The sequence below is a fragment of the Crocuta crocuta genome, unplaced genomic scaffold (genome assembly GCF_008692635.1).
Source record: "Crocuta crocuta isolate KB4526 unplaced genomic scaffold, BGI_CrCroc_1.0 scaffold10, whole genome shotgun sequence".
NCBI lineage: Eukaryota > Metazoa > Chordata > Mammalia > Carnivora > Hyaenidae > Crocuta > Crocuta crocuta.
Window position 1 is genome coordinate 2,181,830 of NW_027527551.1, and position 15,576 is coordinate 2,197,405.

Sequence of the window (15,576 nt, forward strand, 5' to 3'; positions counted from 1 at the left end):
TCACGGCCCCGCCGGGCAGGCTGCAGTGCCACACAGAGCCTGCGGGAGGCGCGCGAGGCCCGGCCCGGCCCGGCCCGGCCGGCCCTGCCCCAGGAGGAGGAGAGAACGCGAGCGGGGGCGGGGCGCTCGGNCCACTGCCGTCAGTTCGCGCTCAGATCTTCCGCAGCCGGTTCGCTCGGACCCATCGCCGCTTCTAGACTTTACTGCGGTGTCGGATCTTGCTGGGTGAGGCTGCTTCGGCGCTAGGGATCTCCTGGAGGGGGGGCGAGGGAGGTCGTCCAAGCGAGAGGCGGGCGCGGTATCAGAGGTGCCTCGAGTCGCCTCTTCGAGGGCTGGGAGTAAGCTGTCTGCCCGCGCCNAATGTCTAATAAAACGAGAGAGATAGGCCTGCATATAGTCTTGGAGGAATCTGGCACTTGTTTAAGACTCTCCGCAGTGTGACAACGTTTCTGGTCATTCCTTAGCAAAGGAGGTGCTGGCAGATACATTCGATGAATACACAGGACAGAAACCGTGAGGAGTGCTGAGTTCTGTGATACTCTTTTTTTTTAGGATTTAGGAGCTTAGGTTACACATGGAAGTTTATATATAGCTAAAACCATTTCCCCTTTGAAAATCAAGAGCAGTGCTTTTACTGGATAAAATTTCTAACGTTGACGCTTCACACCATACTCACCTGACCGAAAAAAAAAACTTTTCATAGCATTACTGCTAAAGAAAATAACGCGCCCTTACACCTGATGGTTGTAAAGGCCTGTCTTGAAAACGAAGCTTCGTTACAGGCCAAGGTGCCTTCCTAAATCTTTAGAAGTTCTCTTTGTTCGGCTGTATTCATTGGGCTGGAAGAAGAGAAATTTTTCTTGGTACTGGCATCTTTGTCTTCGAAACCTGGGTTGGGTTGTGTATGTTAGAATGTTCTTTTCCTGTCTCCAGGAGGAACGGAGACCCATTCCTTAACTGCAGTCCTTGGGGCTAGTGTGTTTTGAAATTCAGAAATCTTTGGATTTTCTCTTCAGATTTTAGAGAATAAGGTGCATAGACGAGATCTCACCCCGGCAAAGTCGGGGCAGCATCCCTAATCCAGCATTCATATATGTGCAGCTGTGGGTGTGACTTTATGGAAACTATAAATATCCTCGAGTCTGCTTTTGCCACCAAGTAAGTTTTATTCCAAACTTAGGAATGTTTCTTTTTTTACTTTTTACGAGTTTCTGACTTGAGAAGTGCAGATAAGGGTTTGTGGGCCTGGAGTAGGGAGCATAAAAGCTAACGTTTGTTGAGTTTTCCGCCTGTGTAAGTCCCAGGGCAGGTCAGGGAGGTGGGTTTGATTCCTGCCTACTTTCACCTCTGAGGTTTGGAGAGGTCAGCCTGTGTAGAGCCAGACAGTGAAGAGCTGCAGTTTTATCTAGGCATTTGTGACTTTGAGCCGTCACTGTCTTAACCTGTGCTAGCTATATGCCTATGTGCAAAGGAAGAGGAGGTGGCCACCCACTATTTTTAGAGCACTGTTATTATAGGCACTTGATTTAGGAGTCCCGTTTAGTCTTCCCCGTCACTGGCTCCTTCTTTATGGTTGAAGAAACTGAGGGTCACGTAGGTGAGCTGAGTGTGACTGAGACATTCAGACCTCAGACTAAAGGCTCTCTGCTGAGACTTCTTTTCCTCCCCTTTCTGTAATCCAGACAATCTGAACTGCTTACACTTCCCATGGTGTACTTTTCAGCTTTTCCACAATCAGCCCTTCTCCTAGGGCCTGTCCCACCATTCCCAACACCCAGCTCTTTCTTCATTGTTCTTCCAGGCTGCAAAGGAACTGCCTCTCAGGATTCCTCCCCTGAGACTCCCTTCCTTCATTCCTTTAGGAGCTCTTTGAGGTACTCTTGGTGTCCTGTGCTTACCTGAGGTAAGGTAGTTACTGTTTAAAGGGTAGTTCTCCACCAGACTGTGAATTCCATAAGCATTTATTCCACACAGTACTGTTCATTTCCCCCAAAGCCCAACACAGTGCCTGGTATATATGTTCCAGACACAGTATCCAAGAAAATGTAGAAAATGTGACTGACACATAAAGATCCAGTTCCTTGCATTGCCAAATGTAAAATAGAATATATGTGATAAAAAGGCCAATACTAAAAACATTCATGGATTTTAAACTCAATATTTGTATTTTCAGTGTATTACTGTTATCTCCCCCCATGTAAAACAAATCACTGCAAAAGTCCTGATTTCTCCTAGTTTCATTTTCGTTTTACATGTCTGTAGTACTTCATAGATTATTAAATGTTACTTTTAAAGTTTATCCATTTATTTTGAGAAAGAGAATATGAGTGGGGGAGGGGCAGAGAGAGCATTACAAGCACGCTCAGTCCTCACAGAGCCTGACACGGGGTTCGGACTTGTGAACCGTGAGATGTTTGTTAGATCATGACCAGAGTCAGACACTTAACAGACTGAGCCACCCAGGCACCCCTAAATATGTTACTTTTAATTATCTGTGAAGTAGTCAGGATTTACAACTGTTTTGTAGATGAGAAATGGGCTCTGGTTAAAAAGTTTGACTTAGTCAAAAGACTTAGTCAAAAGGATTGACATCCAGGTTTCATAAGCATCTACTCCTATACTCTTTGTCACTACATCACAATTTGATGGGCCTTTGAAATGTTCCTTGTTCGGTAGTCACTAGTAATTTATGAAGTTCAACTTTTTAAAACCTTGTGATTAGATTGCCATTTTACTCTAAAAGTCATAAGAGTTACAGAAGTGTTTTACTTTTCTAGTATATGTCAAAAGAAATTTTGTACTGTTTTAAAATTACTAATCTCTGGGATGCTGAGGTGGCTCAGTCGATTAAGCATCTGACTGCGGCTCAGGTCATGATCTCATGGTTTGTGAGTTCGAGCCCTGCGTTGGCCTCCGTGCTGACAGCTGAGACCCCGGAGCCTGCTTCGGATCCTGTGTCTCCCTCTCTCTCTCTGCCTCTCCCCACCCTCTCAAAAATAAACATTAAAAAAATTTTTTAGTAAAATTGCTAATCTTGGGGTACCTGTGTGGCTCAAGTCAGGTAAGTGTCTGACTTGATTTCAGCTCAGGTCATAATCTCAGTTTTCGTGAGTTCAAGTCCCTTGCTCTCAGTGTGGAGCCTGCTTGGGATTCTCTCTCTCCCTGTCTCTCTGCCCCTCCCCTGCTCATTCTGTCTCTCTCAATGTCAAAATAAATAAGTAAACCTTAAAGTAAAATAAAATCAGTATTCTTGCTGCTCTGAAAATAAAATTAATATTTTTCAGTTGATGCATAGATGCTGCCATAAAGTAGTAATGGAAAGTTTTGGAAGTAATAGCTTTAGAGTATTCCAAAAAGAGAAAAAATGGAAATCTTCCTTGATTATAAACTTTTTAGGGGGAATGGGGGCCACTTTAAGGTTACATTGGCCTCATCTTAATTAGTATAATCCAGGTATATCTAAGATTCTTATATCTCTAAGAATATACATATATATGTAAAGATTCTTGGGGCCCTTGCATCCCCAACTGGATGCTCAGTTGGTTAAGCATCCAAGTCTTGGTTTTGGTTCAGGTCATGATCTCAACTGTTTATGGATTTGAGCCCTATGTCGACCCCACGTCAGCTCTGCACTGGAGGGTAGAGCCTGCTTGGGATTCTCTCCCTCTGTCCTTCCCCTGNCATAATCCAGGTATATCTAAGATTCTTATATCTCTCAGAATATACATATATATGTAAAGATTCTTGGGGCCCTTGGGTAGCTCAATTGGTTAAGCATCCAAGTCTTGGTTTTGGTTCAGGTCATGATCTCAACTGTTTATGGATTTGAGCCCTATGTCGACCCCACGTCAGCTCTGCACTGGAGGGTAGAGCCTGCTTGGGATTCTCTCCCTCTGTCCTTCCCCTGCTTGCGTGCACTCGTTCACTCTCAAAGTAAATAAACATTAAGAAAACATTTCTTAATATTTAACAATTAAAAAAAGATACTAGTACCTCCTTTATCTTCCAGGATTTAATTTTAACTTCAAATTTTGAAAGTCAGAGTTGCAAATCAGTTTAATATTATCATTAACTTATAAAATAACTTAAATTATAACTACTTAATTTTATATTTTGTGTGTGTATTTATATATATGTATACATATACGTATTTTTTTAACTTAGAGGGAAAGGAGTAATTTTGAAAGCCTGTTCAGCCACATGAAAATGAGTGGATTGCTTTCTTCTCCACTCCAGAATTAATGTGAACTTTGAAACAGAACCATTTTCTGTTTCAGAAATGCTCATCCTATTTGAAAAGCATGTTAGTCTTGTGTAGACTTTAAACTTTTCCTTCACTGATAAAGTTTCTTCAGGTGTTAGTCCTAAGAATTTACTATTGTGTGATGTGATGTTTTAGTATAAAACAAACCTTAACATGGGAATGAATGGATAATTGTATTTGCTATACATTTAAGATGTGTTTTTTGACATTCTGAATAAATAGCAAGGTCTTAGCAGTTTTGACTTAGCCTTCATATTCTTTTTATCCTTCCCCATAACTGATTATACTTAAAAATAAATCTCTAAGAATGCAAGGGTGGCTCAATATTAAGCAATTTTTATACATAATTAACTCTGTTGAGGGTCAAAGGAGAAAAACTGAGATCAACTCATTAGATGTCAAAAAGATCTGAAAAAATTCAGTGTCTCCCTAAATGTTTTTTTCACTAACAGAATAGAAATAAAAATAAATCTAGCAACGTAGGCATAGACTTCTTTAATTTTTTCAAATCTCAAACTAAAAATGGGAATTTTGCTTAAATATTAGAGGCATTTTGAGGAGAGTTGGGAACAAGAAGACCACTGTGCTCACTATCGCTGTTTAATATTTTATCGTGAAGTTTAGCTAACACAAAGGAGAAAAGGGGTGTAAATATTGAAAAGAATATAAAATTATTCTTTTGCAAATAACACAATTCTTTACCTGAAATCCCAGGGAATCAGCGGAGTTTTAGTAATATCACCACTTAAAAAAATTAATACACTAAAATTTAAAAAGTCTTTCACATAGGGACGCCTTGCTGGCACAGTTAGTAAAGCATGCAGCTCTTGATATCAAAGGTGTGAGTTTGAGCCCTATGTTGGGCATGAAGCCTAACTAAAGAAAAAACTAAACAAAAAAACAGGCTTAAAAAACTATTGACAAATAACAATGATGCGAACTAGGAAGACATATCTTGTTCTTGAATGAAAAGTTTTGATATTTTGAATATGTTACATGGTCCCTATATTAATGTGTAAATCTAATGCAATTCCAGCCAGAACAGCAGATTCTTTTTATGGAAAAATACTTATTATCTGGAAAAAATAATATTCAGGAAAATCTGTGGGGGAGGGAGTGAACAGTAACAATAGGTAAACTGACATTGAAATTTGATAAAAATATAAAGCTACTGAAATTAAGATGGAGTGTTACGGTGCAGATCAGTAGGAAATAACAGATTTCACAGTATCTGTGGGACATAATAGAGGCTCTGTAACCTGGTGGTTAAAAGCCTTGGCTCTGGAATCATACTGTACCAGAGTTTGAGCGCCTTTCTACCTGTCACTAGCTCTACCTTTAAACAGGTTAACTTGATGAACTTCCTTTTCTGAAACTGTAAACTGGGCGAAGGAATTTTGCATCTAATCAATGAGATCACCTATGTAAAAGACTTTCAGCACAGTGCCTATTCATGGTAGAGACTCTGTAGGTATTTGTTATTACGAAGTATATGTTCCCTGTAGTGGCAGTAGAATTTGTTAAGGGCAGTTTGTCATAGCCATTGAGAAAAGGTAGATTATACAGTAATTATTGCTTGAAAGAAGAACGAAAAGATTTTAAGTAAGTGAAACCATATTAGTACTGTTACAAAGCATAGGCGACTTTTTTGTTTCACATTTCAGAGCTAATTTCCTTACAGTTTAACAAAGCATTAAAAAAAAGATGTACTACTAAGTTGTGAATTATTAAAGGCAAAAAAAGTGCATACTATCTTACTCTATTATGAAGTCAGAGAATAGGCAAAAACTAAGAAAATGATTGCTAAGTGGATGGGGGAGTTGACTGGAAAGTTAGCATGAGTAAAGCTGGAGTGAAGGAAATATCTGTCTGTTATCTTGGTTAATGGGGCATGTATAGTTGTCAAAGCTCGTTGACCTGAACACCTCACATCCATCCATTTTAGTGAGTATTAGTTATATTTCACTTTAGAAATTGACAGAAGTGGCCTAAGGACATGAGCACATTCACAAAAAAAAATTATTTTGATTTGGGCATGAAATTTAAAAGATGCTCTACTTTCCACTTAATTTTAAAAATATAAGTTGAAACAACAAAGTGGAAATTATTAACCTGTCGTAATTGAAAACTATTTAAAATTTTAAAAATATCCAGTAGTGAAGAGGAGTTTAAAAAGATAGTGTAAATTTGCAAAGAACTCTAAAGTGGCATGGACTTTTAAGATGGATTTTAGATAGCCTTACCTGTTGACTATAAATTTCACTTCCCGTACTTTTTCCTGGTGACAGATTCACAAGGATATGTATTCAGAAGTGTTCACTGTATCATCGTTTAAAACTGCTCAAAATGCCATCGACCTAAACCACTACCAAAATGAAAGTACAGACTATATTGGAGATCACTTTTATGTGATGTGCAGCCAGTAAACAGGGATGACATTTGTAGAACTACATGAACTGCTATAGAAGTCTTCCCCATTAAAAAAAAGAAGACTTGGGGCGCCTGGTTGGCTCAATCATATAACCATCCAACTTCGGCTCAGGTCATGATCTCATGGTTCATGAGTTCGAGCTCCATGTTGAACTCTGTTGTGACAGCTCAGAGCCTGGAGCCTGCTTTGGATTCTGTGTCTCCTCTCTCAGCCCCTCCCCTGTGTGGTCGCTCACTCTCTTGCACGTGCGTGCATTCTCTCCCTCTCTCAAAAATAAATAAACATTTAAAAAAAAGTTTTTTAAGACATTACATACATGATTAAGTAAAAGTGGTATCTACAGAGAAAGATCCTCATAGGATATATAAGAAGTGGTAAGCTCTGGTTTTGAAGTATTCTTTTTTCTTTCTTTTCTTTAGGAAAATGTCTGATGAATTTTCGGTAAGTTGATGCATTTATCCTTTACAAGTTGTTTGTCTCTTAAGAAAATGACATAGTTCTAACTGTGGGCCTCAAGTCTTTTAATTTGAAAAAGATACTTTGTGTGATTCTTGCTTGGGGTGGGAGACGTGATTTTAATAGATGATTTGCTTTAATTGAGTTAGATATATTTGAAAAATTGTTGGTATATGTATTCTTTATGAATTCTAAAACAAAAATTTAAAAAGTGTTAAGTTGCTTATGTTCTCTATTAATTTGGCAGTGTTAATAATAGCCAGGATTTATTGGATATTATATACACGGGACACTACGTTAAGGGTATTACATGAATTATCTCATTTAAGCCTCAAGTTAATGCTAAAGTTTGTTTTTACTGGAGGAAACTGAAGCTCAGAGAGGCTATGTAACTTGTTTGCGGTAAAGCTGAGATTCAAATCCACAGTATTTACATTCATTGTATTTAGAAAATTTGATCTTCTCTAAGGAATTTGCATTGTAAAGTTGATTTTTATGTTAAATGAATTGTTTTTAAACTGAGCCGACTGCCTTTTGAAGATGTTCTATAGGTTTATAATCCCTGATTCTGTAGCTTCCTGTCCTTTATGGGCATATGATCATGTTTGACATGGCTCGTCCCTGAAGAAGACTGATAAGACACGCCTGTTTTGTATTCCAGTTGGCAGATGCGCTACCTGAACACTCCCCTGCCAAAACCTCTGCTGTGAGCAATACAAAACCTGGCCAACCTCCTCAAGGCTGGCCAAGTTCCAACCCTTGGAATAACCCAAGTGCTCCACCTTCTGTGCCATCTGGACTCCCGCCAAGTGCAGCACCCTCCACTGTGCCTTTTGGACCAGCACCAACAGGAATGTATCCCTCTGTGCCTCCCACCGGACCACCTCCAGGACCCCCAGCACCCTTTCCTCCTTCTGGACCATCATGTCCCCCACCTGGTGGTCCTTATCCAGCCCCAACTGTGCCAGGCCCTGGCCCCACGGGGCCTTACCCTACACCAAATATGCCCTTTCCGGAGCTTCCAAGACCATATGGTGCACCCACAGATCCAGCTGCTGCTGGTCCGTTAGGTCCATGGGGATCCATGTCTTCTGGACCTTGGGCGCCAGGAATGGGTGGGCAGTATCCTACCCCTAATATGCCATACCCATCTCCAGGGCCATATCCCGCACCTCCTCCCCAAGCACCAGGGGCAGCACCACCCGTTCCGTGGGGCACTGTTCCACCAGGAGCCTGGGGACCACCAGCACCATATCCTGCTCCTGCAGGATCATATCCCACGCCAGGACTCTATCCCACTCCCAACAGTCCTTTTCAAGTGCCTTCAGGACCTTCTGGTGCTCCACCGATGCCTGGTGGCCCCCATGTGAGTGTTAAATTTGTTACTTAAAATGCACTCATAGTCACATAAGCTCAACTAAAAGATTATTTGCCTCCAGTTTGGATAGGTTAGAAAGCTTATAAAACTTTTTAAACGAAGAGGTGTGTGTATATAAGATAAGAGTACATTTCAAGCTTCAGATAAAGCATTTAAAGGAATGAAAAGGTAAGTATTTCTGGTACTAAAATTAGAAGAATTTCCCAAAGATCTCCAGAGACTGTCATGTAGTAAGCAGTGTCTTCAACAACATCCTTGAGGTAAACTCTGGTATTTCGTTGAACTTTTTTTTAACATTTCTCAATTTTGTTTTTTGACATCACTACAAAGTACAGTTTAGTAAAAACAGTCTTTGCCTGACTTGATACAGAGGTCAATTTTTAGAGAATCTAGGGCAGTGAGTATATAACATTGCCTACCCTTCCTGTAACTCTCCATAGTGTTTCTCAGCCAGAGTTTTGTTAGATCTTCAGCAGCATTGAGTTCCAGATTATACCACTATTCTGCATTGTCAGTTACAGGTAATGCTTCATGCTTTATTGTCAGCCAAGCCAGAGTAGTAGGGTTGACATCTTAGTTGGGGAACCTGTCTTGGGCAGATGACCAAATAGAAAAGCATCCCACTTCCTCCCAGAAGTAAGCCAAGTAATCTTCAAGTCCTGATTATCATTAGGGAAAAAAAAGTCAACTTACTCTTAACAAAATAATCAGGTCTCCAACTAGATTAATCAGATACCACCTCAACTGTAAAGGAAAAAGAATTTTTTTTTTTAATTTTTTAAAGTTTATTTATGAGAGAGAGAGAGAGCGTGCAAGGTCGAGTGGAGAAGGGGCAGAGCAAGAGAGAGACACAATCTGAAGGAGGCTACAGGCTTTGAGCTGTCAGCCCAGAGCCTAACACTGGGCTGGAACTTACATACTAGGAGATCATGACCTGAGCCAAAGTCGGATACTTAACCGACTGAGCCACTCAGGTGCCCCAGAAAAAGAATCTTAATAAAATGCCCCCAAAACTTACTTGCATTAGTATAAATTCTTGCTATATGTATTTTCTTTAAAAAAATTTTTTTGCAAATTGTAGCCAAGGTAAATGAGATGACTTGCTGATTGGATTTATTAAGCAATACGTTTATTTTAAGCCACAGCAAGGAGTTGTTAAATTCCACTTACAGAATCTAGAGGTTTACTTTTTCTCTTTTCTGTTGCAGTCTTACCATTAAGTTAATGGACGAAGAGAGGACGCTTTGCTTTTTGAAGTACATATATATGCACGTGAATGCATATATAAAAATTGCTGGTTTCACTATTAGAGGGCATTCATGAAAGAACAACTCTTGCACCTCTCAGAGAAGATATCTGCCTCTTGTACTTGGATATGTAGTACATCTGATGGATACAATCAGATAAAAATGTAAAAGTAAATCATTCAAATGTGATTTTATTTGGTTTTTATGGAACGTTAAAGTGATGAAGTATATTGAATAGCTCTTTGATACAATTGTCTAAAAGTTTTTGATTTGTTTAAATTATGAAACCACACACTTAAAACTCTAAGATGATATGGATTATTGTTAGACTCTTCAACCTCATTGGCAAATTATTTCCAATATTTTTCTATAATCACTTTTTGCCCTAAATAAACACACTTTGAAAACAATCACATTGTCATAATTTAAACAAATGATGCCTCAATATCCTGAGCTACCCTGTCTACAGGATGAGTAAACCTGGTCTTCTAGAGGTTGTAGTTTGGATATACATTTAAAGCTATTGGTAATTATTGTCAGTTGTTGAGTTCATTAGCCAGGCAGTGTTCATTTTTATCCTTGATCTTTTTACTAAAAGCTTTTCTTTCATTTTGAGTTCCACCTGATTTGCTTTATTTTTAGCGAGATGGGTCACACAGCTCTAAAATCTGCCATGTACAAAAACATTTTTCTTTTTAATGCAGGCCAACATGTATAATTTATGATTAGAGAATTGGTGATCTCTGTATTACTTTGGAATAGATTTTGAGATGTCAATATTGCTTTGGAAAGAACTCCAAAGAAGGAAATATTTCTCACTGTCTTGAACCTCAAGCCAGAGGAAGCCCTGGAAATTGCTTCATAGTGACAAGTAACTTGCATTCCCACAAAACACTCTCCTACCGAGACCCTTCCATGTAGATGCCTCTCGCTCAGCTCTCTAGAAGGAGCACATCCCGTAGTTTCTCCCTGATTTGGAAAACTGGCACACTCTAGGGGTCTATTGTAAACACGTAGAGCAGTTACGTTTCGAGAACCTTAGTCATTTAGACATGACCGTTCTCTTTGTACAAGCACGATCAAAATATGTCTGTGTCTTTTCAGTCTGGTTAAGCCATGTCATGGTCTCTTGCATAGTTTTCCTGCATCTGTTCATAAAGTGCTTAAGGCTAACTGGTCAGTTCAGTATTTGTTGACAGGTAAATAGGTAGAATTGAGTGCTCTCCTTCACAACTATCCTCTAGCTCTAATCCCCCTGAAAATAATAATAACCTGTAGATCTCTGCAGTTGAGCTGAAAGCAGTGTGACTGTTGCTTAAATAAGTGTTTGTAACCACCAAAATAGCCTGAGTAGCTTTTTGGCACCTTATCGTTAAATCAGATTCTTGGATTCTTAGAACTGATTATGCTGTTTGTCAAATAATATTTGAAACTTTGAATGTATCCATTGGGTTACTAAAATGTTTTGTGGATTTCTTGACTAGTATAGGAGAGATTTATGCTGGAGCTCTTATTTTTGCTTAGAAATAAGATACTTAGTGCTTTGTTTCTCTTATAGTTAAACCGTCAAGAATGCCAAATGCTGCCAATTTAATGGTTTGATAGCTACCTCCTTTTAAGAAAGCAAGATGGTCATCTTTGAGAAGAACATTCAGTGTTTAAGCTCCTTTTTAAGTAGATGATAGAGTCAAGCTTTCAGAATTGAAACTGATTTGTTTAGATATTTTCAGACTGGGGAATGTTGTTAGACAGCTCTTACATAGTGGCACAAGCGGTCGTGTGTTTTTCTTCCCCTTGCAAGGCAAGCTGCAACTATCTACAACACTCTTGAAATCTTTTGTCAGAGTAGCCTCCCGTTTACAAGGCAGGAGCCTTAGAAGGTGTTTTAGCTTAGTGATCGGACAATATCCTGTCAGCTAACTGGAGGGGTAAGACAGGAAAAGTGAGACCGCAAAGATCTCCTCCTGGTTACTTTGGTTGTGCTACATTGGGATAAGTTGACAACTCTAGATACAATAATATTTAATGTAACACTAGAGGATAATGTTGGACTAAAACAGGGGGTAGCATGTTTAGAAATCTATAATTCCGGAGTCTGTTTATTAGAGAAGTAAATCCGCTAAAAGGATTGGAAGGACTCAGGAGCATGAGTTTTGGAATTACTCCCCCCAATAAGTATATATATGCATTTGGCCAGTGACCCTTTCTGCCCAGTGTGCCCCTGACACAACAACTTCTCTTTGCTTTTTGAGGACTTTCCAACTAGTAGTTGGGAGAGTTTTTTGTTGTTTTTTTTTTAACGTTAAGAATGGGAATTAAAGGGACTAGAATTTACTTTTATACTCCTTTTAGTTTTTGAGAGCATTATTTCTGAACTTGGGAGAGTTCATTCTTGTGGGTACTCTGAGACAGAAACTTATTCTTAGGTTTAGAATAAAGTTAAAAGCAGAAGTTGATTCAGTGGAGGAATGGGGGAGAGGTTAGGGGGGAGGTTTTCTCTTTACAGGGGAATAATGTTGCTTTCGAAACAAGTCCTGCTAGGCTGGGATCCATTTGGGGAGGAGACTGTTTCTTAGAAAAGTTTGTCTGGTCTTTGAAGGGAATACACGGTATGGAATATGCTGGTACTGGGACTGTCTCAGAGCAAGAACTTGAAGACAAATTTGATGGAGATCATTGAGATGTGTTGGGGAATAGTGCTTCTGGAGTTGGAATCTTAGATTTTGAATGTCAAACCTAAAAATGACAACAGAAAATGAAAATAAAGACCTTAGTCCTTATCACACATGCAGTTTCTCCAGAATCACTGCTTCTTAGAGTGTGTGAACTACCTTGGCTTGTCCATACTGGACTTGGCCTGACACCTTTTCATGCTTTTGAAGATGGCTTTTTACAAGTCTGACTCCACTGCCCTGTTTTGTATAAAGTAATGCATTGATTATTCAGGAATAGACAATACATCTGTTTTAGTTACCCAGGGCCCTTCTTCCTTCTGCCTTGTTTTTAGTGTTTATTGTTTTCAGTAGAGAATAGTAAAAGGGGAGAGAAGAAAGGGGGTGAATTTTTGGCCTTGGTCTGGCACACCACTACAATAGAATATTGGCATAGAAGTCAGTTTTGCCCATAAAATTTTACCTCAAAAATAATTAGTGCTACCGTACTCAAAACATACAGCTTTTGAAACTTTGAATAGATGAACGTAGTTCTACTCAAGTCTCTCTTAAAATACTGTGCCTGGTTTGCATCAGTTTGTTGCCTGTACTTCTAAGTGATGAGTGCCAATGTCTTCCTTCCTCACCCTGAATAGTGCTCGATTTATAAAATGCCGGGGTTACAAACCCTAGAAGTTAAAGCTGAGCACAGACCTTCAAGTGTTGGCTTTTGAAAAACATAAGGTTAGAATCAGATGAATCACACTGATACATGGACTATGCACAGAAAGTAATGGGTGGCTTACAGGGAAGACTATAATTGAATCATAAGCAATATTTAGTATTGAACACAAACACTTCTTATTTTCTGAATTCTGCCAAGTAAAAGAAAAATTGCCAATAAAATAATCAGTATTAAAGAAATGCCATGCAAGCTTCTGGCCACAGAAAACATCTGAGAACTGCATTTATTTAACAGGCACTTAAGTGTCTGATCCCGGTGCTTTGTCAGATTCCAGAGATACAGAGATGAAAGAGAAGGCCTGTCCTGCAGAGGCTTACAGTCTAGGGGTGGGGGGTATTGGAAAATTCATTAGTGCGCCCATTTTTGGTTTACCTAGATATTTTAGTTTGCCACTGGTGGAAATTACAGAACAGCCTTTGGACATTTTAAAGAGCAAAGTATGGTATAGCTTTTTTTAAAGTAAGAAATTAAGGATTCTCAAGATTGTAGTGTTTGTCAGTGCAGCTATTCGTGTGTGCAAAGTAACGGGACATTTTTCCTCTTCACTTCCTCCCTGGATGAAGGCACTTAAACTGCCTGTCCCTGGTTAGCAGATATGATTTGTTGCCATTAAGTAAACTTGACTTCTTATGCGTGCTCTATAATAAAGTTTTTTTTTCTTAATATTGTGATTTTTTTTAAGTTGACTTAATAATGACAAATTTAATGTATGTAATTGTCTATGCATTTTAAGTTAAACTGCCTACAATGTGATTTGAGACCTAGACATTTGTTTGTATTATGAACTGTAAGCAATCTGTTTGAGACGTTAGGTTTATCACCTGCTGCTGTATTTGTAAACAAAGACATATGTTGCTTTAAGAAGTAATTATAATTAGGAATAGTGTATGGATGTGATACTTGATATTTTTTAAGATAAACTTGTTTGCTTTTGTGTATTATACCTGAAAACTTTTTAAAAAAATGTATTTTCATGGTTTCACAGTTTTTCCATGTATCTTATTCTGCAGGCCCCGTTCTGAGCTTCCTTGAGAAGTCCAGAATCTAATTAACTGCAAAATTGTTGTCATAAAGAAAGAAAAAAACAAGGGCCTGAGACGCTCCTCTGTGTGTGACCTGCATTCACTAAGGCATTTAAATAGGCTGCCTGGGAACAACCCTCCACACACCCTCTTTCAGCAACATGGTGTCCATTGTGTGGGTTTCATCTTCTCCCTTCAAGGCTGTGTCATTCTTTGTAACCAGGTTATCTGCATATACAGTTTCTCTGCCCCAGCTGCCACCACCCCCGCTTTCTTTTATGAAAGATCATTTTATTCCCGTCATAACTACTGTGCCTGTGGTGAGGGTCACATTAATAACCTTGGTACAGTTCACCATTCCCTTTCCACAGGGGATTTGTTAGCCTGCCTTGAACCCCAGTGTGGATGGGGCTATAAATGAGTCACTTGTATGTACTACATTATGCTTTTGAAAGAGCCTTCTACTTTTGGCTTATAATTAGACAAAGTGCGACTGGAAATTCTTAAGTTGTATTTGATGTCTTACTTCCTATCCCCTAAAGGTGCGGGGCTGGTGTATCTTCATGAGACGACATTGCTTCAGCCAACACCTTCTTCCCTGGAGACCTGACCCAAGCAGGTTCTCTTTTTACCACCATATTAAAACTTAGCGTCACTCCTTTTACAGCAGATTTCTAAAGCAAAATAGAATCCTATTCACTTACTTATTTTCAGTAAGACCATGCAGTACACAGTTCTGGTAAGAGAATTCGGGCCATCCCTCAGAGTTTGTTCCTGTTGCCTGTGAACTTGATTCTTCTCGTGTGGGCATTAAACAGTTCATTTTCACTCTATTTTGTGGTGCCCTGGAATTCCAGGGATGAGGAGGAGACAAAGCAGGTAGAGCTTAGTCCCTCCCTACTCTGGGACTCTTTCTTCAGTGTTTTCACTTAAGCAATTCCATTCCTCCACTTTATCATTTGACTTACTGTATTAGCTTGGGCTGCCGTAACAAAACATCACTGTTTGGGTGGCTTAGCTAATGGAGATTTATTTCACAGTTCTGGAGGACAGGAAGTCCACAGTCAACGTGCTGGTGCTCAGTTCTTAGTAAGGACTCTATGGCTTGTAGATGGCCATCTTAGTGTCCTAGTGGAGAGTGAGAAGAAGCAAGCCCTGATGTCTCTTCTTACAAAGACACTAATCCTGCATGGGGACCCTACCCTTCTAAACCTCATCTAAATGAATTACTCCCAAAGGCTCCATCTCCAGATACCATCACATCCAGGGTTAGGGCTTCAGTGTGAATTGGGGGGGGACACAGGTTGGTTCATCGCACTTACAGATGTTTGGCGGAACAAAACGTTTTGCTGCTCTTAAATGTCAGAAATGATTGTAGATGA

General features: G+C 39.5%; 1 protein-coding gene across 3 annotated transcripts; it reads left to right on the top strand.

Moving 5' to 3' along the window:
* Window positions 1–137: 137 nt before the first annotated feature.
* On the top strand, window positions 138–14,275 carry MAPK1IP1L (mitogen-activated protein kinase 1 interacting protein 1 like). Of its 3 annotated transcripts, none has more exons than XM_077768287.1 (5): window positions 138–225; window positions 1,802–1,903; window positions 7,115–7,136; window positions 7,813–8,517; window positions 9,738–14,275. In XM_077768287.1, exons 3-5 carry the CDS (start codon window positions 7,119–7,121, stop codon window positions 9,747–9,749), a joined length of 735 nt encoding a protein of 244 aa, XP_077624413.1. In that variant the 5' UTR covers window positions 138–225; window positions 1,802–1,903; window positions 7,115–7,118; the 3' UTR covers window positions 9,750–14,275. The 3 variants fall into 3 exon arrangements, with proteins under 3 accessions (XP_077624413.1, XP_077624405.1, XP_077624422.1); XM_077768296.1 differs by lacking the exon at window positions 138–225 and adding an exon at window positions 1,040–1,158; XM_077768279.1 differs by lacking the exon at window positions 1,802–1,903.
* Window positions 14,276–15,576: the final 1,301 nt, after the last annotated feature.